Source organism: Oncorhynchus masou, chromosome 24, assembly GCF_036934945.1.
Source record: "Oncorhynchus masou masou isolate Uvic2021 chromosome 24, UVic_Omas_1.1, whole genome shotgun sequence".
NCBI classification, from domain to species: Eukaryota; Metazoa; Chordata; class Actinopteri; order Salmoniformes; family Salmonidae; genus Oncorhynchus; species Oncorhynchus masou.
This window is the reverse complement of record NC_088235.1, coordinates 44,142,952-44,165,611: the sequence shown is the minus strand read 5'-3', so window position 1 is coordinate 44,165,611 and position 22,660 is coordinate 44,142,952. Positions and strand designations below refer to the sequence as shown.

At 42.2% G+C, this 22,660-nt stretch overlaps 1 protein-coding gene across 2 annotated transcripts in view; it reads left to right on the top strand.

Annotated features, from left to right (window-relative positions):
* Window positions 1–19,110: 19,110 nt before the first annotated feature.
* LOC135512232 (zinc finger CCHC domain-containing protein 24-like) overlaps window positions 19,111–22,660 on the top strand; it is a 63,159-nt gene continuing 59,609 nt past the window's right edge. For both annotated transcript variants that reach the window (XM_064934036.1, XM_064934035.1), the window contains exon 1: window positions 19,111–19,653. In XM_064934036.1, coding sequence (XP_064790108.1) covers window positions 19,417–19,653 — 237 coding nt within the window. In that variant the 5' untranslated portion in view covers window positions 19,111–19,416. The remainder of the gene's footprint in view (window positions 19,654–22,660) is intronic.

The window sequence follows — 22,660 nt, the reverse complement described above, 5'->3', positions numbered from 1 at the left end:
TGATGGTGTGAGCAGTGACCAGCCTTTCAAAGCATTTCATTTCATTTAGACAGGTTACCTTGGCGTTCTTGGGCACAGGGACTATGGTGGTCTGCTTGAAACATGTAGGTATTACAGACTGGGTCAGAGAGATTGAAAATGTCGGTGAAGACACTTGCCAGGTGGTCAGGCAATGCTCTGAGTACACGTCCTGATAATCTGTCTGGCCCTGCAGCCTTGTGATTGTTAGCCTGTTTAAAGGTCTTACTCACATCGGCTATGTACAGTGTTCACACATGCCTCTGAAGCAAACATAGAAGGCATTTAGTTCGTCTGGTAGGCTCGCGTCAGTAGTCAGCTCATGGCTGGTTTTTCATTTGCGTGCCGTGATCATTTGCAAGCCCTGCCAGAACCAACGAGTGTCAGAGCCGGTGTATTAGGATTTGATCTTAGTCTGGTATTTTATTAATGTTTTAATGTATTTCATTTGTATTTCATTTGAAAACATGCAATCCACCTGTAGTGAAGCTGCTCAACATTTACATTACATTTTAGTCATTTAGTAGGCACTCCCATTCAGAGCGACCCACAGGAGCATTCAGGGTCAAGTGCCCCACTCAAGGGCGCATCGACAGATCCTTCCCCCAGTCGACACGGGGACCCAAACCAGCAACCTCTCGGCCACTGGCCCAACGCTACTAACTGCCAAGAACCCCCCACAGTATATTTCTCCATGCGTTATATTGTATGTACTGTATGCACAGTGTGTGTGTCAAGAAACAAGGCATCAAAAAAATGACTGCACTTCCTATTATATACTCAGACATACCTGTCTATAACTCATCCTGCTTCTGTTTGAGTGTATATGCCCCACTCAGTTGCAAAAGCAGCTACTACATTCTATGGACTGGTTGTATCACAAGGTTCAAAGGTGCTACAATTGATTGATTCTTTTTGTATTAGGCAATTTTTCTAAGTTATATGACATAAAACCAAATATAGTGTTACTATAGAGGAGCCGGAAGCCTATTTAGTTTTTGATGGATTAGCAAAAGTTGAGATGAGTCAGAGGTTCAGGTACAAAGATATACAGATGACCAAAATTATGAAAGATATTTGACAAAATAATAAACTGACTTGAGGACTAATGCAAAATGCTTCAAACGCATGGCAAAATCCATAAACTCACACATTTGAGTATGCCTATGGCAGAGCTAAAGTTACAGGATGTTACCTAGACAAGCAGTTGTCCTTGAGTGACGGGGTCAATGTAAGCTTATTATACTCTAATGTTTGTAAACAAAGTAAATGTAAGCAAACACTGTATAGCCTCAAAACATTTCAAAGAAACAGTGGCATGGAAAACACTTTGTTTCAACTGCGGATTGTCCATTTATTGGCAATACTATTGCACAATATAAGTGCAATGGCCAAAAACTTAACTCATTAATGAAAACAAAGTTATCATTTGCATTGACATTAGTGTTTCTGATAATCAACAGCCCTTTAACGAGAGAAACCAAATAATGAGAGGCTAGCAACCTATGGTTATTGAAGCTGTGAACATGACAGGTGCCCGCTATTCTAGGACGCCAGTTCAACAGCATTAGGCCTAGAGGCAGGTGTTTGTGTTCAATCAAAATAATACAAGGAAAAGCCTACCCAAGGCAAAGCCTACCCACAACCAGTACAAACTGATTGAATCAACATTGTTTCACCCTAATTTTGTCAATGTATTGTGACGTGGAATCTACAGTATGTGAAAATACATTGAAACTGTTGTTTTGAGGGTCAAATATCAACCAAGAAATGCAGTCTATAATCTAGATCAGTAGCATAAACAAAACAAAAAAGTTACCCAATAAAATACTATTTGAGTTAAAGTCTACAAGTATTTGGTTATAAATATATGTAAAAAATAAATAAAATAAAAACGTTTGTGTTTAGTGAGTCCACCAGATCAGAGGCAGTAGGGATGACCAGGGATGTTCTCTTCATAAGTGTGTGAATTGGACCATTTTCCTGTCAAAATGTAACGAGTACTTTTGGGTGTCAAGGAAAATGTATGGAGTTAAAAGCACATTATTTGTTTTAGGAATGCAGTAAAAGTAAAATTTGGCAAAAATATTAATAGTCAAGTACAAATCCCCCAAAAAACGACTTAAGTAGTACTTTACTTAAGTACTTTGCACCACTGAAAGGGATACAATGCACTGTATCCCCACGAGGAAGCAGACCCAGTCTGTATGACACTTCAATATATTGTCCATTGTTCATTCATTGGCGTGGTGTCATCATTGTCAAAATGTCCTGGACCATAGGCAACATAATAATAATGAAGTACAATCCTGTGTTCCTTTTACTCAATTGAGGCTGCATGATTGTGCATGGATAGGATATCTCAATATTGAGCTAGTCAAATTGGGGTTAGCCTAGATCTCTCAGCTTGTTCCCTTGTGTGTGGTGCCTGATGTGTTTCTCCAAGAAGTCTTGAGCCTCCTTGGCAGTGGGAAATATGTGTCTTGTGTTCTGGAAGGGCTAGATGTAGGTTGACCTCTGTTTCAGCAGCTCAGCACTCAGATCTGGGTAGATGCTGATCCTCTTCCCAGCATAGGTCAGAGCCTCCGATTCGTCCAGACTACACTAGGTTCTTCAAAGAAGAGAGCTAGATTGGATGGAGATATTTGGACCGTTGTGTGGACGAAGAGAAACTGGGCAACTGCTGTATCCAAGAAGGGATGATGTGAGTCACATGACTACAGGGAGGAAACAAACTGTCACACGAAACAAACGGAAGATGCAAAATAGGTTCCTGACAAACAATGGAGAATCTACACAGGAAGTTTGTCTCAGAAAGTCAAGACTCTATCTCCTACTGTTCTGCACCTATAGGCCATTTTGGGTTGTGGCACCAATGGAAGCTGATCGTGAAACGTGCCAATGTAAAACCCACGAGAATCTCAAATTCATGGCTGACAGCCTTTATAGCCGTGGGCTTTTATCATCCAAAAACTCCAGTGAAAGGCACAATGAAGATGCATCAGGTGATAAGTTTGTTGCCAGGTCACATCAAGTACAGAGACATAACCTGTCTCTGCCAAAGATGAGGGGGTCATGGCCTGTCCCTGCTTTGAGTGAAAATAAGAAACTCTAGAAGCTGCTGAGGCTCCAAAATCTGTGTGCACCATTGAAACCCTGTGGCGACCAGAGTCCATTCACTCTCAACATATTGCTCAGTGGTGTGTGGTGTCCTACGACAATGAGCCATACCCAGGAATCATAACAGATGTGGAGGAGGATAACTTCCAGGTCAAGTAAATGCACCGTAATGGAATAAACAGATTATTCTGGCCAAGCCCACGTGACATGGTACCTGCTGACCACCAGGTAGTATGGCTGATCCCAGAGCTTGGAGGTACATAAAAGGTATATAAAAGACCCCTTTGGAAACCATTGAACTACAACTGGAGCAAAGGGACTTGCAGTATGTGGAGGGGGGATGGAGTGGAGTGGAGAAAAGGGGAGATAGGGGTTGAGGGGGAAGGATTTTGGAAGGGAGTGAAGTGGAGGAGAGGTGAGGAGGTGAGAGGGAAGAAGGAGATGAGGGGAGGGGAGGGGGGGACTTTTTAAAGGTTTATGTATGCGTATATGTATGACATATTTTATAAATGTTGTTAAAAACTTTTTGAATAACCATTTTATTTAGCTTGAACCGTGAGTCCAGAATTGTTAGGAGAAAATGAGTAGGTCTGTTAATCATAAAATTGGCTGTTTATCATAAAATGCCTGATTAGTGTTAATAAATGTGAACTAACAGTGATTTTGAAATACAATCCAATTGTTTTACATGTAGTTCTAATGCAGTACTTGTGTTTTAATCATCTGTGTTAATGTTGTTTTACAACATAGGTTGGCAATGTTTTTAAAAAGACAAAAAAATAAATGACCCATAAATGTCTTATGTAATCATATAAAGTGTGCATGTTAAAGATACTGTAGCATGCACATGTCATTGCAGCATCTCTCAAAAGTCATTGAACACTTGTATCATGTACTTTAATGTAATCTCAACTGCAATCCAGGTCATTTGGTTCTGCTATGAGATAAAGGGCAGTAATCCATTCATTTAAATAAACATCATATCTGACATTGTATTCCCATTTGAACCTTGCTGTGCTTTTAAATGGTTGAAAGGGAAGAGATGGTCATTGGGTGACAACTAAACCAGAAATCAGACATTGTTTCTTCATTGGAATTTGGTTGTGCTTTTTGTCAGGACCCGGTTACGAACCTGGGTCTCCGGAGTGAGAAACAGTCACTTAACCAACTGAGCCACGAATAGTCAGCAGAACCCAGAAGATGAGGCAGACACAGCAGTACTTAAGACGGTGAATTTAATAAAGTAAAAAGGAGAAGTCCTTCAATACAAAAATAGCAAATCCAAAAGGTGGTAGGAATAGCACAAAAAAGCCTCAAGAGATACTCAAAAACAAAAACAGAATTCCACAAGAGCGTCCACCGGAATCGACAAGAATACACAGAACACTAGGGCTGGGTGCTAACATACAAACACAGAGCACAGAACTGAGGGAAACTAAGGGTTTAAATACAATCAGGGGAAACGAGGCACAGGTGCAAATAATAATGGGGAACAAGGGAAAAAACATAAGGTCAAAAAGCACAATGGGGGCATCTAGTGACCAAAACCCGGAACAACCCTGGCCAAATCCTGACAGAATCCCCCCTAGGAACGGCTCCTGACGTTCCTACCAGCTCTCTCAGGGTGGAGGGCCCTGAACTGACGAATGAGGTCAGGGTCCAGGATGTCTTTGGCAGGAACCCAGGAGCGCTCCTCGGGACCGTAGCCTTCCCAGTCCACCAGATACTGCCAGGACCGCTGCACCCGGCGGGAATCCAGTATCCGATGGACGGTATAAGCCGGCTGGCCTCCAATGACACGAGGCGGAGGGGGAGGTCTGTCTGCCGGGACAAGGGGAGAAAAAAACAACAGGTTTTAACAATGAAATGTGAAATGTGGGATTAATCTTAAGGGATCTGGGTAAGTGTAGGCGATAAGAAACTGGGTTAACTCTCCTGGCAACCTTGAAGGGACCGATGTATTTTTGGGACAGCTTGCGAGACTCCACCCGTAGAGGTAAGTCTCTTGTGGAGAGCCAGACTCTCTGGCCGGGGCGCAGGGTAGGCCCGGGACGGCGACGTCTGTTGGCTTGTTGTTGGTACCTCTGTGAGGAACGCATAAGATTAAGACGGGTCTTCCTCCACATAAGCCGACAGCGTCTGATGAACTTCAAGGCTGAAGGCACTCTGACTTCTGCCTCCTGGTCCGGGAACAATGGAGGAGCATAGCCAAACTGACACTCGTGCGGGGACATACCAGTGGAGGAGGAGCGCAAGGTGTTGTGCGCGTATTCGGCCCAAACAATAAAGGATGACCATGTGGACGGGTTGTCACGAGTCATACATCGGAGGGTGGTTTCCAGCTCTTGATTCATCCTCTCTGTTTGGCCGTTGGACTCCGGATGGTACCCTGAAGATAGACTGGCAGAAGCCCCCATGAGTTGGCAGAAGGCCTTCCAAAACCTTGAGGCGAACTGGGGACCTCTGTCAGAAACCATATCTTGAGGAATGCCGAAGACTCGGAACACATGATTAATTACCAACTCAGCCGTTTCCTTGGCAGAAGGTAACTTAGTCAGAGGGACGAACCTGGCCGCCTTTGAAAACCTGTCGATTATGACTAGGATAGTAGTATTGCCATGGGATGGAGGAAGTCCAGTAATAAAGTCCAATGAGATATGGGACCAGCGTCTGTGGGGAACAGGTAAAGGGTGAAGGAGTCCTTGAGGGCGGAGGTGAGAAGATTTGCCCTGGCAGCACACGGGACAGGCATTGACGAAAGTGGCAACGTCTTCTCTTATGGTAGGCCACCAGAACTTACGGTGGATGAACTCCAAGGTGCGACCTACGCCCGGATGACAGGTGAGGCGAGAGGAGTGCCCCCACAGAAGGACCTGAGTCCTCACTGCCTTGGGGACAAACAACCGATTGGCAGGACCTCCTTTCGGGTCCGGTTCGCTAGCTTGAGCACGTCTCACGGTATCCTCAACTTGCCACGAGATCGGAGCCACAATCTTAGCAGCAGGAAGGACAGGCATGTCCGTGTCTTCTCGAATGGCAGGAGCGTAGACTCGGGACAGGGCATCCGGTTTGAGATTCTTCGACCCGGCCCGATAGGTGAGGATAAACTGGAATCGATTGAAGAAAAGAGACCATCTAGCTTGTCTAGAGTTCAACCGCTTCGCCTGCTGGATATACTCCAGATTTTTGTGGTCCGTAAGCACTTGAAACGGGTGAGAAGCCCCCTCGAGCCAGTGTCTCCATTCCTTCAATGCCATCTTAACCGCTAGGAGTTCACGATCCCCACATCGTAGTTCCTCTCAGTCGGGGTAAGCCGGTGTGAGAAGAAAGCGCACGGATGAAGCTTCTTGTCTTCACCCCTCTGAGACAGGACAGCTCCAACACCAACCTCTGATGCGTCTACCTCCACCACAAATGGTTCATCCGTAGTCGGTAGTATCAGGATGGGAGCAGAGAGAACGCGCTGCTTGAGTCCTTGGAAGGCCGTCTCAGCTTCTCTTCCCCACAAAAACCTTGCATTGCCACCCTTGGTTAAAGCTGAGAGAGGGGCTGCCACCAAGCTGAAGTTCTTGATGAACTTGCGGTAAAAGTTTGTGAAGCCCAGGAAACGCTGAACTTCCTTAACGGATTTGGGGGTGGGCCAATCCGCTACCGCCCCTACCTTCCTGGGGTCCATTTGGACTCGACCGGGTTCCACTACAAATCCCAGGAATTGTACTCGGGATGAATGGAATTCACATTTTTCCGGCTTAACGTACAGATGGCTGTCCAGGAGGCGTTTGAGTACTTGTCTGACATGCTTAGTGTGTTCTTGAAGGGAGCTCGAAAAGATGAGGATGTCATCCAAGTAAACGAACACAAATATGTTAAGCATATCCCTAAGCACATCGTTTATGAGCGCTTGGAACACCGATGGGGCGTTGGTCAGGCCAAAGGGCATCACCAAGTATTCATAGTGACCAGTAGGCGTGTTGAAAGCGGTCTTCCACTCGTCACCAGGTCTGATCCGCACAAGATGGTATGCGTTCCGCAGGTCAAGCTTAGTGAAAACAACTGCTTCCTGGAGCAGCTCGAAGGCTGTGGCCATAAGGGGTAGCGGGTAACGGTTACGGACGGTTATGGCATTGAGTCCCCGGTAGTCGATGCAAGGACGTAATCCACCGTCTTTCTTGGCCACAAAGAAAAACCCTGCTCCCGCCGGGGAGGTGGATGGACGCATGAGGCCTGCTTCCAGAGCGTCCTTGATGTAGGTATCCATAGCAGCTCGTTCGGGTGGAGATGGGGAAAAGATCCGACCCCTGGGGGGGCAAGTGCCCGGAAACAGGTCGATGGGGCAATCGTAAGGTCTATGGGGTGGTAGCATGGTGGCCCTCTGTTTGCTAAACACCAGTTTGAGGTCATGGTAACACTCGGGAACTCGGGTCAGGTCGATGGATTCTAAAGACTCGGGAGTAGAACTAGGGGAATTCTGGAAAATACAAGTAGCTTAGCACGTAGGACCCCACTGCTTGATAGTGCCCACAGACCAGTCGATGTGAGGGTTATGGCTGTGAAGCCAGGGGTATCCAAGGACGAGAGGGAACTCGGAACAGGAGATCAAATGAAAGTTCATCAATTCCTGGTGTTGTGAAACTGAAAGTCGCAAGGAGGTAGTGACATGAGTGACAAGTCCAGATCCCAAAGGGCTTCCATCCAATGTAGTGACCCTCATGGGTTCACTTAGAGGTTCAGAGGGAACGCCATTCTCCTTCGCCCAGACACCATCCATGAAGTTACCTGCGGCTCCAGAGTCTACCAAGGCTTGAAGGTGAAGCTTGTGGTTGTCCCAGGAGAGGGTGACTGGAATGAGCAGACGGGAGTTGGACGGATGGGAGGAGGTTATGTTTCCCGTTACAGTTCCCCCGGTCTGTACGGGACAGAGCGTTTCCCTGGAGCCCGGGACACGTGGAACGGAAATGGCCCGGTTTGCCGCAATATAGACAGCGTCGCTCCCTCATCTGGCGGTCTCTCTCAGCCTGGGAGATGCGTCCAATCTGCATGGGTTCCGATGGAGCCAGCGAGGATAAAGGTGGGGACTCGGAGCTGGGACTGATAGGGGCTAGAGGTCTACGGTTGAGTTCTCTCTCTCTCAGACGCTGGTCAATGCGTGAGGCCAACTTGATCAGGGACTCGAGATTGTCCGGTGGTTCCCGAGTGGCCAGTTCATCTTGGATAGTGTCGGAAAGGCCTTTCAGAAAGCACACCGTGAGCGCCTCGTTGTTCCAGCCACTTGCTGCTGCCACCGTGCGGAACTGGATGGCATAGTCCGTCACGCTGCGCCAACCTTGGTGGAGAGTCAGGAGCTGTTTGGCTGAGTCAGAACCACTGCTTGGGCCTTGAAACACTCGTTTGAATTCCTCAGCAAAGGCAGAGTAGCTGGCACAGCAGGAACTATGGGCATCCCACACAGCAGTAGCCCAGGCCAGGACTTTTTCCGACAGCAGGGTGATGATATAAGCGATCTTAGACCGGTCGGTGGGAAACGACGAGGGGTTGTAGCTCAAAGGAGAGAGAACATTGGGTGAGAAACCCTTTACAAGCACTTGGATCACCTGAGAACCGTTGGGGAGGTGGAAGACGAGGTTCAGCCAGGGGGTTAACTGCCATGGGTACGTGAATCTGAGGTACTGGGACGGGAACTGTTGCCGGGGTAAGACGATCAGATATTTGCTTAATGGAAGTCAGCATCTCCGACAGAAGATGAGAATGTCTAGCCATTAAGGCCTCTTGCTGAACCAGGGCGGCTTCGTGGCGTTGGACAGTCTCCTGGTGGTGGGACAGCATGGCAAAATGGTCCTGGGAACTGGCTGCCTCTGGGTTCATTTTTGGCTCTGTGTTTCTGTCAGGACCCGGTTACGAACCTGGGTCTCCGGAGTGAGAAACAGTCACTTAACCAACTGAGCCACGAATAGACAGCAGAACCCAGAAGATGAGGCAGACACAGCAGTACTTAAGACGGTGAATTTAATAAAGTAAAAAGGAGAAGTCCTTCAATACAAAAATGGCAAATCCAAAAGGTGGTAGGAATAGCACAAAAAAGCCTCAAGAGATACTCAAAAACAAAAACAGAATTCCACAAGAGCATCCACCGGAATCGACAAGAATACACAGAACACTAGGGCTGGGTGCTAACATACAAACACAGAGCACAGAACTGAGGGAAACTAAGGGTTTAAATACAATCAGGGGAAACGAGGCACAGGTGCAAATAATAATGGGGAACAAGGGAAAAAACATAAGGTCAAAAAGCACAATGGGGGCATCTAGTGACCAAAACCCGGAACAACCCTGGCCAAATCCTGACACTTTTAGATGGTTTAAAGCGTAGTGATAACACATTGGTAATTCAACTATCTTTTTGAGTGAGTGAATTTAGGCTGTAAAGTTTAAGGACTCTTGAAAGATTAGTCCAAATGAGGACTGAAAGAGATCCCAATAAAATCAGAATCAAATCTCATTGATCAACATCTCCACCAAATATTATCCAATTATCCACATTGAAAGGATTTGGTGTGCCCAGTGAGTAATGTTTGAGTGATAGCATAGCCACAGTATGCCTACGGTTTAGCAATAAATCAGTCTGTTTGTGTGGGGAGAAATTGTGGGAGCTCACAGGCACATCGTCACATAGGCAAATAAAAAAAATGTAAGACATTTATTTAATGGATGAATCAATGTACAGTTTGAACATGATGATTTGTATGGTGTGATTGCATCTAAACGTGTTCTCTGAATCCTTGGTTCTTTAATCAAGATACCGATTAATTCAAGAGGTTCTCCAGTATTTTTGCGTACTTTTTAGCCAGTAGTTCTCAAAGTAGCACTCACGAGCCAAAAGTGGTCCCCATAATGTGCGTACTACGTTACCTATGTGCAGTTATGTGCACCGCATCATTGCTCTCTGTCTCTCGCTCTGCTGTGTGTGCATGGTGTGCGTCTTGCTAGCTGTCACTCAAATGGCGAGGTGCTGAAGATCATTGGTTGAACTCGAATTGCTAGGGGGCTGGCCCACATGGGGGGAAATGTAGGGAAATTGGCGCTGCACAGCCTCCAAAAAAACAGTCGCTTTCAAACTAGGGATTTCGAGGCTAATTGAGGTAAGACAATAATTCTGCTCATAAAGCATAGTTCTGGAGAATATCCTTAAGAAAGATTAAGATTATTCCATCCAACTTTAACTTCTAATTATCGATATTATACAATGGAACACTGAAGATATGTGGGATAGACCTAAAAAAAATAGATATTATTGTCTATACTAAGATCCTCCAGTATTTTCCCTTACAGCTCTTCTGTCCTTCAAGAATAAGGGCAAATAGGGGTTAGGCCAACCTGTAGATGGAGTTTATCCCAGTGATGCCACAAGAGGGTGTGCGGATGTGCAGCTGTTGTCAGTGGGGTTTGAGGGGGGGGGGGTACAGGGCATTAACACAAGGTCTTTGTCATTAGAGCAGTGTGTATCGATTGGTTTTCATTGAACTATTTTGGCTATTAATTCATCACAATTGATTTTATCAAATGTGCTCAGGATATATTTTGTTGTCACTTATCTTCATCATCATTTCTTATTATACATATAACCTGTAAATGCCACTGTTGTTGCACGGTAGGCTTATCAGTAGGCAGATAATTTCTTAAAATGCTACTATATTTTGTATCACAGATATTCCCTCTAGCCTCTTATGCCCTAGATGAACAGTCAACCAGGGTAATTGTCAGCCAGTAAAAAGCAACAACAATCAAGCCACACAAAGCTGTATGCCAATACCCACTGGGCACAGACATCAATTCTATGTTGGTTCAATGTAATTTCATTGACATTTTGTGGAAACAACACAGATTCAACCAGTATGTGCCCAGTGGGTATGATGTAGAATGCCGGTTCAGAACACTATTGTATTTAGAACTGCTTGGGGTGGAACTCTCTAGCTCAGAACACTTGACTGGAGGGCTCTAAGTTTATGGTTCCAAGGCAGGAACACAAGCATGGGCGGATAGAGAGAGCAAGTTGTTGTCAGAAGCCTAGGATTCTCACCTCTATCTATTGCTGTATACACACACAACTGTTGGTTTATCCCATTTCTCTACTATGAGACCTAATTGGGTGATTGTGATTGAAGTGGCACAACACCAAGCATCAGCTTTTAATTACAGCCCAATGTTAAACTGTCACAGTTTGGTGCCGGTTTCTAGATAATGTCATTTTATTTTTGACCTCACAGGTAATCCATGCGTGTAAATGGGAGAGGTCATTTATATGGTTGTTGGGGTGAACGTTTCCCAAATGTAGATCTCTCATTAAATATGTAATTAATTAATAAGACGAGGTCTAATCGCATTCTATATGGAACGCGTTTTGAATATTTCACACTGAAATGACTGTTTAGCAACACGTGTTCCACGTCGTAAGGTATGGTATATCAATACACCGCAGACCGTTCTTATTAAAAAGGTCTCCCTTACACCACATACTCATTGCACACAATCATACATATTCCAACGCAAGAAAAACACAATATTTAAAAGGAATTTAATAAAGGTAACTTACAAAAAATGATCATGAAAACAAACACATTCCTCAGTAAAACAAAAGGTAATCAACCAGAGGTCTAACTGCCGCACCAAAACATCCAACTTCAGAGAGTTCTGGAGATCATTCGACAAGTAAGGTGCAAGAAAACTAAAAGCAGATCTACCTAACTCAGTGGCAAATTAAGGGATCTCCAGAGTTAGCCATCTCTGAGACAGGGTCTGGTAGCTCGTACTTATGAAGGAAGGTACGGTTCTAATTTGTGCAACAGCGCTTTAGAAACAAAACAAGTGCAATGCCTCGATCTACAAGACTTCCACAAGAGCCAAACTACTTTCTGATACAGAAAGAAGTAATGTGTACAGAACCTGTCGCCCGTAATAAAGTGCTGTGCGCTATGATAAACTCTGACCTATAGTTTCAATATAGCGGCAGCCGCATCATTCAGATGATATCACCATAATCTATAGCCGGTAATATCATCGAAATTATTTGTTTTCTGCTTTTTAATGAAATGCATGCACTTTTCCAATAAAGGAAGCCAATTTTAATTATTTACTTTTTAACTAACTCATCAATATGCTTTTTGAAATATCAAACTTTTCGTCAATCCGGATACCCAGATATTTATAAACGGGGGCACGATTAATGCGGGCACCGTCCAATCCTACATATGCATAATTCATCAGATACATTTTGAAGCTTTTTGGAAAATAAAATGTAATTAGTTTTACCTGCATTAAGTACTTATTTTAGTTCAACAAAGGTGATCTGGAAAGCAAAAAAGGCAGATTGTAATTCTGAAAGAGAACTGTCAACAGAAGGGGCAACAGAATACTCAACAGTAGGGTAGTATTTTCAATTGTTTTATTTAACCTTTATTTAACTAGGCAAGCCAGTTAAGAACAAATTCTTATTTACAATGACGGCCTACCAGAAGGCAAAAGGCCTCCTATGGGGAGGGGGGCTAGCGACTGGTATGAGCTGCAACAAACACTCAAACTGGACAGTTTTATCTTAGTCTCTTCATTCAAAGACTCAAACATGGACACTCTTACTAACAGTTGTGGCTGCTTTGAGTGATGTATTGTTGTCCCTACCTTATTGCCCTTTGTGCTGTTGTCTGTGCCAAATAATGTTTGTACCATGTTTTGTGCTGCTACTATGTTGTGTTGCTACCAGGTTGTTGTCATGTTGTGTTGCTACCATGCTGTGTTTTCATGTGTTGCTGCCTTGCTATGTTGTTATCTTAGGTCTCTCTTTATGTAGTGTTGTCTCTCTTGTCATGTTGTATGTTTTGTCCTATATTCATATATACACCACCGTTCAAACGTTTGGGGTCACTTAGAAATGTCCTTGTTTTTGAACAATTTTTTTTTAAATGTGTCCATTAAAATAACATCAAATTGATCAGGAATACAGTGTAGACATGTTAATTTTGTAAATGACTATTGTAGCTGGAAACGGCTGATTTTTAATGGAATATCTACATAGGCGTACTGAAGCCCATTATCAGCAACCATCACTCCTGTGTTCCAATTAGAGGTCGACGATTATGATTGTTCAACGCCGATACCGATACCAATTATTGGAGGACAAAAAAAAGCCGATACCGATTAATCGGACGATTTTTTTAAATGTATTTGTAGTAATGACAATTAGAACAATACTGAATGAACACATATTTTAACTTAATATAATACATTAATAAAATCAATTTAGCCTCAAATAAATAATGAAACATGTTCAATTTGGTTTATATAACGCAAAACCAAAGTGTTGGAGAAAAAAGTAAAAGTGCAATATGTGCCATGTAAGAAAGCTAACGTTTAAGTTCCTTGCTAAGAACATGAGAACATATGAAAGCTGATGGTTCCTTTTAACATGAGTCTTCAACATTCCCAGGTAAGAAGTTTTAGGTTGTAGTTATTATAGGAATTATAGGACTATTTCTCTCTATACCATTTGTATTTCATATACCTTCATATACCTGCGTGCAATGAACGCAAGTGACACAATTTCACCTGGTTAATATTGCCTGCTAACCTGGATAACTTTTAGCTAAATATGCAGATTTAAAAATATATACTTCTGTGTGTTGATTTTAAGAAAGGCATTGGTGTTTATGGTTAGGTACACGTTGGAGCAACGACAGTCATTTTTCGCGAATGTGCACTGCATTGATTATATGCAACGCAGGACACGCTAGATAAACTAGTAATATCATCAACCATGTGTAGTTATAACTAGTGATTATGATTGATTAAGTTTAATGCTAGCTAGCAACTTACCTTGGCTTCTTACTGCATTCGCGTAAGGCAGGTGGTTAGAGCATTGGACTAGTTAACCGTAAGATTGCAAGATTGAATCCCTGAGATGACAAGGTAAAAATCTGTCGTTCTGCCCCTGAACAAGGCAGTTAACCCACCGTTCCTAGGCCGTCATTGAAAATAAGAATGTGTTTGCCTAGTTAAATAAAGATGAAATAAAGGGGTAAAAAAAAACAATGAAGAGGCGACTCCGGGATGCTGGTCAACAACATACATGGCAGCAGCACAACATTGTCGCAGCACGAAACATGTTACAAACATTATTGAGCACAGACAATCCCCCCCTCCCCCGGATCGAGGGAGATTATCAGTGGACTTGTATGTCTTCCATTTCCTAATAATTGCTCCCACAGTTGATTTCTTCAAACAAAGCTGCTTACCTATTGCAGATTCAGTCTTCCCAGCCTGGTGCAGGTCTACAATTTTGTTTCTGCTGTCCTTTGACAGCTCTTTGGTCTGGGCCATATTGGAGTTTGGAGTGTGACTGTTTGAGGTTGTGGACAGGTGTCTTTTATACTGATAACAAGTTCAAACAGGTGCCATTAATACAGGTAACGAGTGGAGGACAGATGAGCCTCTTAATGAAGAAGTTACAGGTCTGTGAGAGCCAGAAATCTTGCTTGTTTGTAGGTGACCAAATAGTTATTTTCCACCATAATTTGCAAATAAATTCATAAAAAATCCTACAATGTGATTTTCTGGATTTTTTTTCTCATTTTGTCTGTCATAGTTGAAGTGAACCTATGATGTAAATTACAGGCATCTCTCATCTTTTTAAGTGGGAGAACTTGCACAATTGGTGGCTGACTAAATACTTTTTTGCCCCACTGTATATAAGCATCAACCACTGGGTCTTGCAACGAGTATACAGAGATGACCAGTTTACAGAGCGGTATAGAGTGCAGTGATGTGTCCTAAAGGAGCATTGGTGGCAAATCTAATGGCTGAATGGTAAAGTACATCTACCCACTCGAGAGCACCCTTACCTGCCGATCTATAAATTACGTCTCCGTAATCTAGCATGGGTACGTAATCTAGCATGAGTAGGATGGTCATCTGAATCAGGGTTAGTTTGGCAACTGTGGTGAAAGCATTTTCAATAGAGGAAACCAAGTCTAGATTTAACCTTACCCTGCAATGTTGATATGTGCTGAGAGAAGGACAGTGTGCCGACTAGCCATACTCCCAAGTACTTGTATGAGGTGACTTCCCCCTGTAATTCAGATAAAGCCCACAATATGTCTCAATTATTTTCCCAGCACTTTCCTTGGCTGTCACTGTTCTTGGTGAACAAAACCTTTCTTCTGTGTCATCACAACTTTTGGAGATATTTCAACAAAATGATTTTGTGGTAAATGAATCTAATTTATTGAACATTTGAAAAAGTTGTAGATATATTCTAATGAAGTTAGATCTATTATATATATTTTAAAATATACATTAGGAAAGCCTTAAGATAAATTATCAACTTGTTTAGAGAGATTAATGTAGCTACTCTTTCAGTAAAGTAATACTATAATATGTTGGATGAGTGTGTTGGGGGCTAGTTACCTCTTTATGTTAGACAATGACTCACCCAGTTAGTGCTTGTTAATGCTAACTCGATCGATAGAAAGCAACTTCACTAGCAGGAAATCGTAACTTAATTTCCGTTGTAAATGATTCCACTAGTGACTGATAGCTTTACAGCTAATGCAACTTTATAGCCTTTTAGCTATTTTATACAGCATTTTATGTCTTATACAGTTGAAGTCAGAAGTTTACATACACCTTGGCCAAATACATTTAAGCAGTTTTTCACAATTCCTGACATTTAATCAGAGTAAAAATTCTCTGTCTTAGGTCAGTTAGGATCACCACTTTATTTTAAGAATGTGAAATGTCAGAATAATAGTAGAGAGAATGATTTTTTTCAGCTGTTAGTTCTTTCATCACATTCCCAGTGGGTCAGAAGTTTACATACACTCAACTAGTATTTGGTAACATTGCCTTTTAAATTGTTTAACTTGGGTCAAACGTTTTGGGTAGCCTTCAACAAGCTTCCCACAATATGTTGGGTGAATTTTGGCCCATTCCTCCTGACAGAGCTGGTGTAATTGAGTCATGTTTGTAGGCCTCCTTGCTCGCACACACCTTTTCAGTTCTGCCCACAAATATTCTATGGGATTGAGGTCAGGGCTTTGTGATGGCCACTCCAATACCTTGACTTTGTTGTCCTTAAGCCATTTTGCCACAACTTTGGAAGTATGCTTGGGTCATTGTCCATTTGGAAGACCCATTTGCGACCAAGCTTTATGCTGATGTCTTGAGATGTTGCTTCAATATATCCACATCATTTTCCTTCCTCATGATACCATCTATTTTGTGAAGTGCACCAGTCCCACCTGCAGCAAAGCACCCCCACAACATGATGCTGACACCCCCGTGCATCACGGTTGGAATGGTGTTCTTCAGCTTACAAGCCTCCCCCTTTTTCCTCCAAACATAATGATGGTCATTTTTCCTTGAGGAGCGGCCTTTCAGGTTATGTCGATATAGGACTCGTTTTACTGTGGATTTAAATATTTTTGTACCTGTTTCCTCCAGTTATCTTCACAACGTCATTTGCTGTTGTTCTAGGATTGATTTGCACTTTTCGTGGGCAAAGTATGTTCATCTCTAGGAGACAGAGCGCATCTCCTTCCTGAGCAGTATGATGGCTGCGTGGTCCCATGGTGTTTATACTTGCATACTATTGTTTGTACAGATGAACACGGAACCTTCAGGCATTTGGAAATTGCTCCCAAGGATGAACCAGACTTGTGGCAGTCTACAATTCATTTTCTGAGGTCTTGGCTGATTTCTTTTGATTTTCCCATCATGTCAAGCAAGGTAGGCTTTGAAATATATCCACAGGTACACCTCCAATTGACGCAATTTATGTCAATTAACCTATCAGAAGCTTATAAAGGGGCGGCAGGGTAGCCTAGTGGTTAGAGCATTGGACTAGTAACTGAAAGGTTGCAAGTTCAAATCCCCGAGCTGACAAGGTACAAAATCTGTCGTTCTGCCCCTGAACATGCAGTTAACCCACTGTTCCCAGGCCGTCATTGAAAATAAAAATTTGTTCTTAACTGACTTGCCTAGTAAAATAAAGGTAAATAAAGCCATGACATCATTTTCTGGAATTTTCCAAGCTGTTTAAAGACACAGTCAACGTAGTGTATGTAAACTTCTGACCCACTAGAATTGTGATACAGTGAATTGTTGGAAATATTACTTGTGTCATGCACAAAGTAGATGTCCTAACCAACTTGCCAAAACTATAGTTTGTTAATTAATAAGAGATTTGTGGAGTAGTTGAAAAACGAGTTTTAATGACACCAACCTAGTGTATGTAAACTTCTGACTTCAACTGTAGCTACATAGCTATCTACATTTTTAAGAGAGAGCTTTTCAATTGGCATCTCCCCCTGTTTTCAGTCACAGGTGGGGACTGGATTAGGTGTGAGCAGTGCAGGTGGTGGGCTCATGAGTTGTGTTCCAGCAGTGCAGGTGGTGGGCTCATGAGTTGTGTTCCAGCAGTGCAGGTGGTGGGCTCATGAGTTGTGTTCCAGCAGTGCAGGTGGTTGGCTCATGAGTTGTGTTCCAGCAGTGCAGGAGGTGGGCTCATGAGTTGTGTTCCAGCAGTGCAGGAGGTGGGCTCATGAGTTGTGTTCCAGCAGTGCAGGAGGTGGGCTCATGAGTTGTGCATCAATTTGACTGGGGATAGCTTTGTTTGTACAAATTACAATCGTGCAATAGCAGAGCATAAGAGAGTTACCACATCAATGTTACACTAAGTTAATGAGTTAAGTTTTTGTTATTTAATTTTATATTCCAATGTTATTTTAATGTTATTATTTATATTCCATTCCAATGTTATATTCCAAATAATATTTTGTTTAATGAATTAGACACAACTATTGAAAACCTTTTGCTCCTGAATATAATTTTAAATACTTCTGGGACTTTACATCAAAACTCCTCACAAAGAATTTTGAATAAACTGATTAAATGGATTTGAACACACTTGTGTGTAGCCCTATGCCATAGTTACCCCGGTACTTAAAAAAATCCCCTTCTAAAAACTACATTTCATGAAATAACAAAAAGTGTAAACTGTAGCCATTTATTTCCCTATATAGCTTATTCGCCTAAGTATGACCTTCATCCAGATAGATTTATTTTCCCAAACGTTGCTTTTTTGTGTCAGCAATTAGACATTGTTCTTAGGGGGGAGGGGGTAGTTACCCCTTTGTGCCCTATCAATGTCTGCAAGTGTAGGTTATAATTTCTTACAGACAAACCCATATTGTTTATATAGATAGTAAAAAGAGCAGTGCCCAAAATCGACCTTTGGGGTGGAGACCTTTAGACAGTGATATCAAGGAAACCTGACTTGACACCATAGGAAGAAATACATTGTGTCCAGTATGTCAGTTTTCAATCCAATTGCAGGCTGCCCGACCCAAGCCAATTTAAGAAAGTCTACAATTAATAATGAATGGTCAACAGAGTGGAAAGCCTTCAACAGGTCTGTGAAAAGGGCAGCACAATGCTGCCTTTGTCCAAACAATTTACAATGCCATTTAACACCAAATAAGCAGCAGAAATAGTGCTACAGTATGATCTGGCCTGAAGGCAGACTGATGGACACTTATACCTTTTGAAGCTAGAAAATATCTAAGCTAATAAACCTAGGCTACCAACAAAATCCCAGCAACTGATTTGCGCCAATTAATATTAATCATTCTAAACCAATGAAATTCCTGGTTAAAGATCCAATAATGAACCAGGTAACAAAGCATCTAACGGTTAAAAGTTAAATACGTTTTCACATGAATTAAAACTCAAACTTTTTTTATTTCGATACAAAATATTTTATTTCACAATATCAAAAGACAACAGTAAACCCTGCAGAGATTCAAAAGGCATAAAGTAAACAAGGTAGAGAGCGAGAGAAAAAAAACGGTTTTGTACGTAGTGAATTAAAACCCTCATTTGCTTGCGTGCGTCATGACGCACCCCAAGTGTGCGTTGCATATCCAATGAGACTCCGGGTGGCTGTCCCACTGCAAATAAAGGGAGATAACGGGCTCTTAGAGCGGCTGAAAACTTTTTATACTGACATGTTAGAGCAATGACTTTTGCGTAACGGTAAAACTGGGACTAGGCTCCCAGCATGATATAGGGTCCTTACGAGAAGAGGAATAAGGAAAGATTGTCACGGCCTGGTGGGGGTAAAGAAAGCAGTGAATCCGTTGAAGTTCAGAAAGAAAGAGCGAGCAAGATTTCCGAAAGTTGAGAGTAATACAGAAACACAGCGGCGGTGGAAGAGCTAGTGTACCCATTTGAAAGATGAGCTTGATGTCTGCCATAGACACCAGTGCCTCCGTGTACCAGCCTGCGCAGCTACTGAATTGGGTCTATCTCTCTTTGCAAGACACCCATCAAACTAGCGCTTTTGACGCCTTTAGACCCGAACCCAACTCGTCCCACCCGGAGTTGAACTACTGCAAGGCTCCCGCCGCGGACGTGAGCTCGTCCCTCAACTCCAATTATCTCAACAATTTTTTTCAGCTCCAGCGGAATGAGGTTAGAGACTGAACCGTCTGTTTGTTAAATGTTTAGTCTATTGCCACGTTAAGTAAATAGTTAATAGCCTACGATCTGTTTTTATTTGCATACATCCCATCGTGGGTCGAACGCTGTTTTGCAAAATGTTCTAGGATTTGCAACATTGACTATTCTGGTAGCCTACACAAAACCGCCATGGATATTACGAATATAGACAGAAATACGTGCTCATCAACTTTTCAGACCTATTACGGCAATATCTGATTCGATCATATTCAAACAGAAATAGCGTTCATTTAGTAACACACCTGAGTGCAACATGGAGAATTCATCATGCACAATTTTAGCAGAACTGGTTTTGTGAAATTAATGCAATAACCAGGGATGGAATGACAAGAAGCACCGGTTCTAGTTCTTGAAGTGTAAAACACGGTCTATAACATTTTTAAACGCTCCAAAGCAAGCAGAATCACTCCAGCAAAGTTATATGTACCTTTCAATTGGCTGTTAAGATGTTAACACTTTTTTAAACGGTTTTAAAGGCGATTGTTTTGACTCAATGTTCTGTGCAGGCAAGGCCAGACTCGAGCGTGCCACACGTAGGAGCGTGACGCATCTGGGTCTGTGGTCTGCATGCTGATGTGCTCGAGTGAGAGTGAGAGTGAGTGAGAGTGAGAGTGAGTGAGAGTGAGAGAGTGTGAGAGAGAGAGAGAGAGAGAGAGAGAGAGAGAGAGAGAGAGAGAGAGAGAGAGAGAGAGAGAGAGAGAGAGAGAGAGAGAGAGTGAGAGTGTGAGTGGCCTTCATTTCATAATTGGGATAGCTATGTAGCCTATGAAAAGTATTATATTGGTAATCATAAAACATGTTTCCACCCAACCATTTTTTATGCAAGTAAAGTACCTGTCTGATAAAAAAACAACTAATGACAAGCCTGGAAACCTCTCCTAAATGTCGACAGAACAAAACATGCAGATGGATGGATCACTCACTCTCTGTCAAATAGATCATGCACAATTGGCAGTGGAAACCCTTTTTGGAGCATTTGTTGATAGAATAACCATCATGTACTCTTTGCACTGTATCTGTGCGCTGTTGGCTAGAGACCATCAACAGAGTTAAACATGGGTTGATGGAAACCTTGCTATCCACATAAAAATACTACAGTTTACTATAGAATACTACAGTAATTACTATAGATTTCTGTTGTAAACTGTAGAATACTATACTACACATTGTAGTATCCCTCAATAATGTAATTAGAATAGCATTTTGCAGTATACTGTAGAATACTATAATAAATACTATTGTATTATGCACAAAAAACACTACATTGTTTTAAATATAGTAAATACTACAGCATTTCATTTGCAAATACCCTGCCCATTCCCCTTCCCCATATCCCAATTTGTGCCACCAGTAAGTGAGAAATCTACATGACATGACTACAGTATACCGTACTACAATCTGAAAAAACACTACAGTAAATACTCCAGACCGCAAGAATACTACAGTAAATATTACAGTGCACGACGGTAACTATTACAGTGCACTACTGTCATCAAAAACACTACAGTACATTTTACAGTACACTACTGTCCTCAAAAACACTACAGTAATTGCTACAGTATTTATACTATAGTCAACTGTAAATAATACAGTATACTGCTGTAAATACTACAGTGAATACTACATTAGTGCTACTATTCCTACCATTGTATACTTTTTATAGAGGCTTTTTAGCCATTTAACATAAACCAGGCCCCTGAGATATGGGTGTAGTTTTCATACATTAAAACCCATTGTGTAGTGTCATACAATCCTACGATCCCTCTTGAGTAATGTCTTGCAAACACACACACGCACGCACGCACGCACACACACACACACACGCACGCACGCACACACACACACACACACACACACACACACACACACACACACACACACACACACACACACACACACACACACACACACACACACACACACACACACACACACACACACAGTCTGGAAACAGTTGAAGCAAAGGGGGATCTTTTTCTCCACCTTAATGCAACACCAAGTACAACAACCCATTCCAGAGGCTTGATATGTTGGGATGAGTAATGTGCATTTGTTTCTGTTGTTGTCACTGACTTAAAGGTTTCCATCCAACCTTTTTAAAAGTACAGATCAAAAATGTCACGACAGGCCTGATGGAAACAGCAAATGTGTCGGTAAACTTTCCAAATGTCGACAAAACCAAATACACTAGACAATGTCTGTAAAATATAATATGCGAGAAATGTCGGTGGAAACACCTTTATGGACAAATATTGATATAATAACCATCATATTGAAGTAAACTTGAATCACGAGATGATATGGTGTGTGGTCCTCCCACTACGACTCGGGGAAAGCACACAGTTCATTAGGCTACAGATGAAATAAGTTATGATGAACTTCACAGGGTGGTGAAAGTGCACAGGGAAATGATGATCAATGTTCTGATCCAGAGCAAATAGGGTAAAACCTTGATCAAGGGCACATCGGCAGATTTCTTTCACCTAATTCACTCAGGGATTTGAACCAGCAAATTTTCAGTTACTGGCGCAATGCTCTTAACCTCTTGGCTACGTGCCACGCTATAAATCAGAAATGGTTCTGACAAAACCATCAGTAGATTTGAAAATGCGATGAAAACCAATTTAACTATATCATTTATTTGGTACATGGGAATTTATACGCAAAATGTATTTTTATGTGCACTACTTCAGCACGCAAAGCTTTTTTATCCGCAAAATGACAATTTGATGGAAGCATCTCTGGTGGGAAAATGAGCATATTATTTTCATGTATATTTTAGAATATTCGCATGAAAATCTGTCGCAAATTGGATAGAAACCTAGCTAGTGTCTCATCAAATACAATAGGTAATAAATGAAAGACCCAGTGCTGTCAAAATTGTATTTTTCTGTGATTATATCATATTGTACAACAGCTGATGAAACTAACACTGTAAACATTCAGTTGAAGTTGGAAG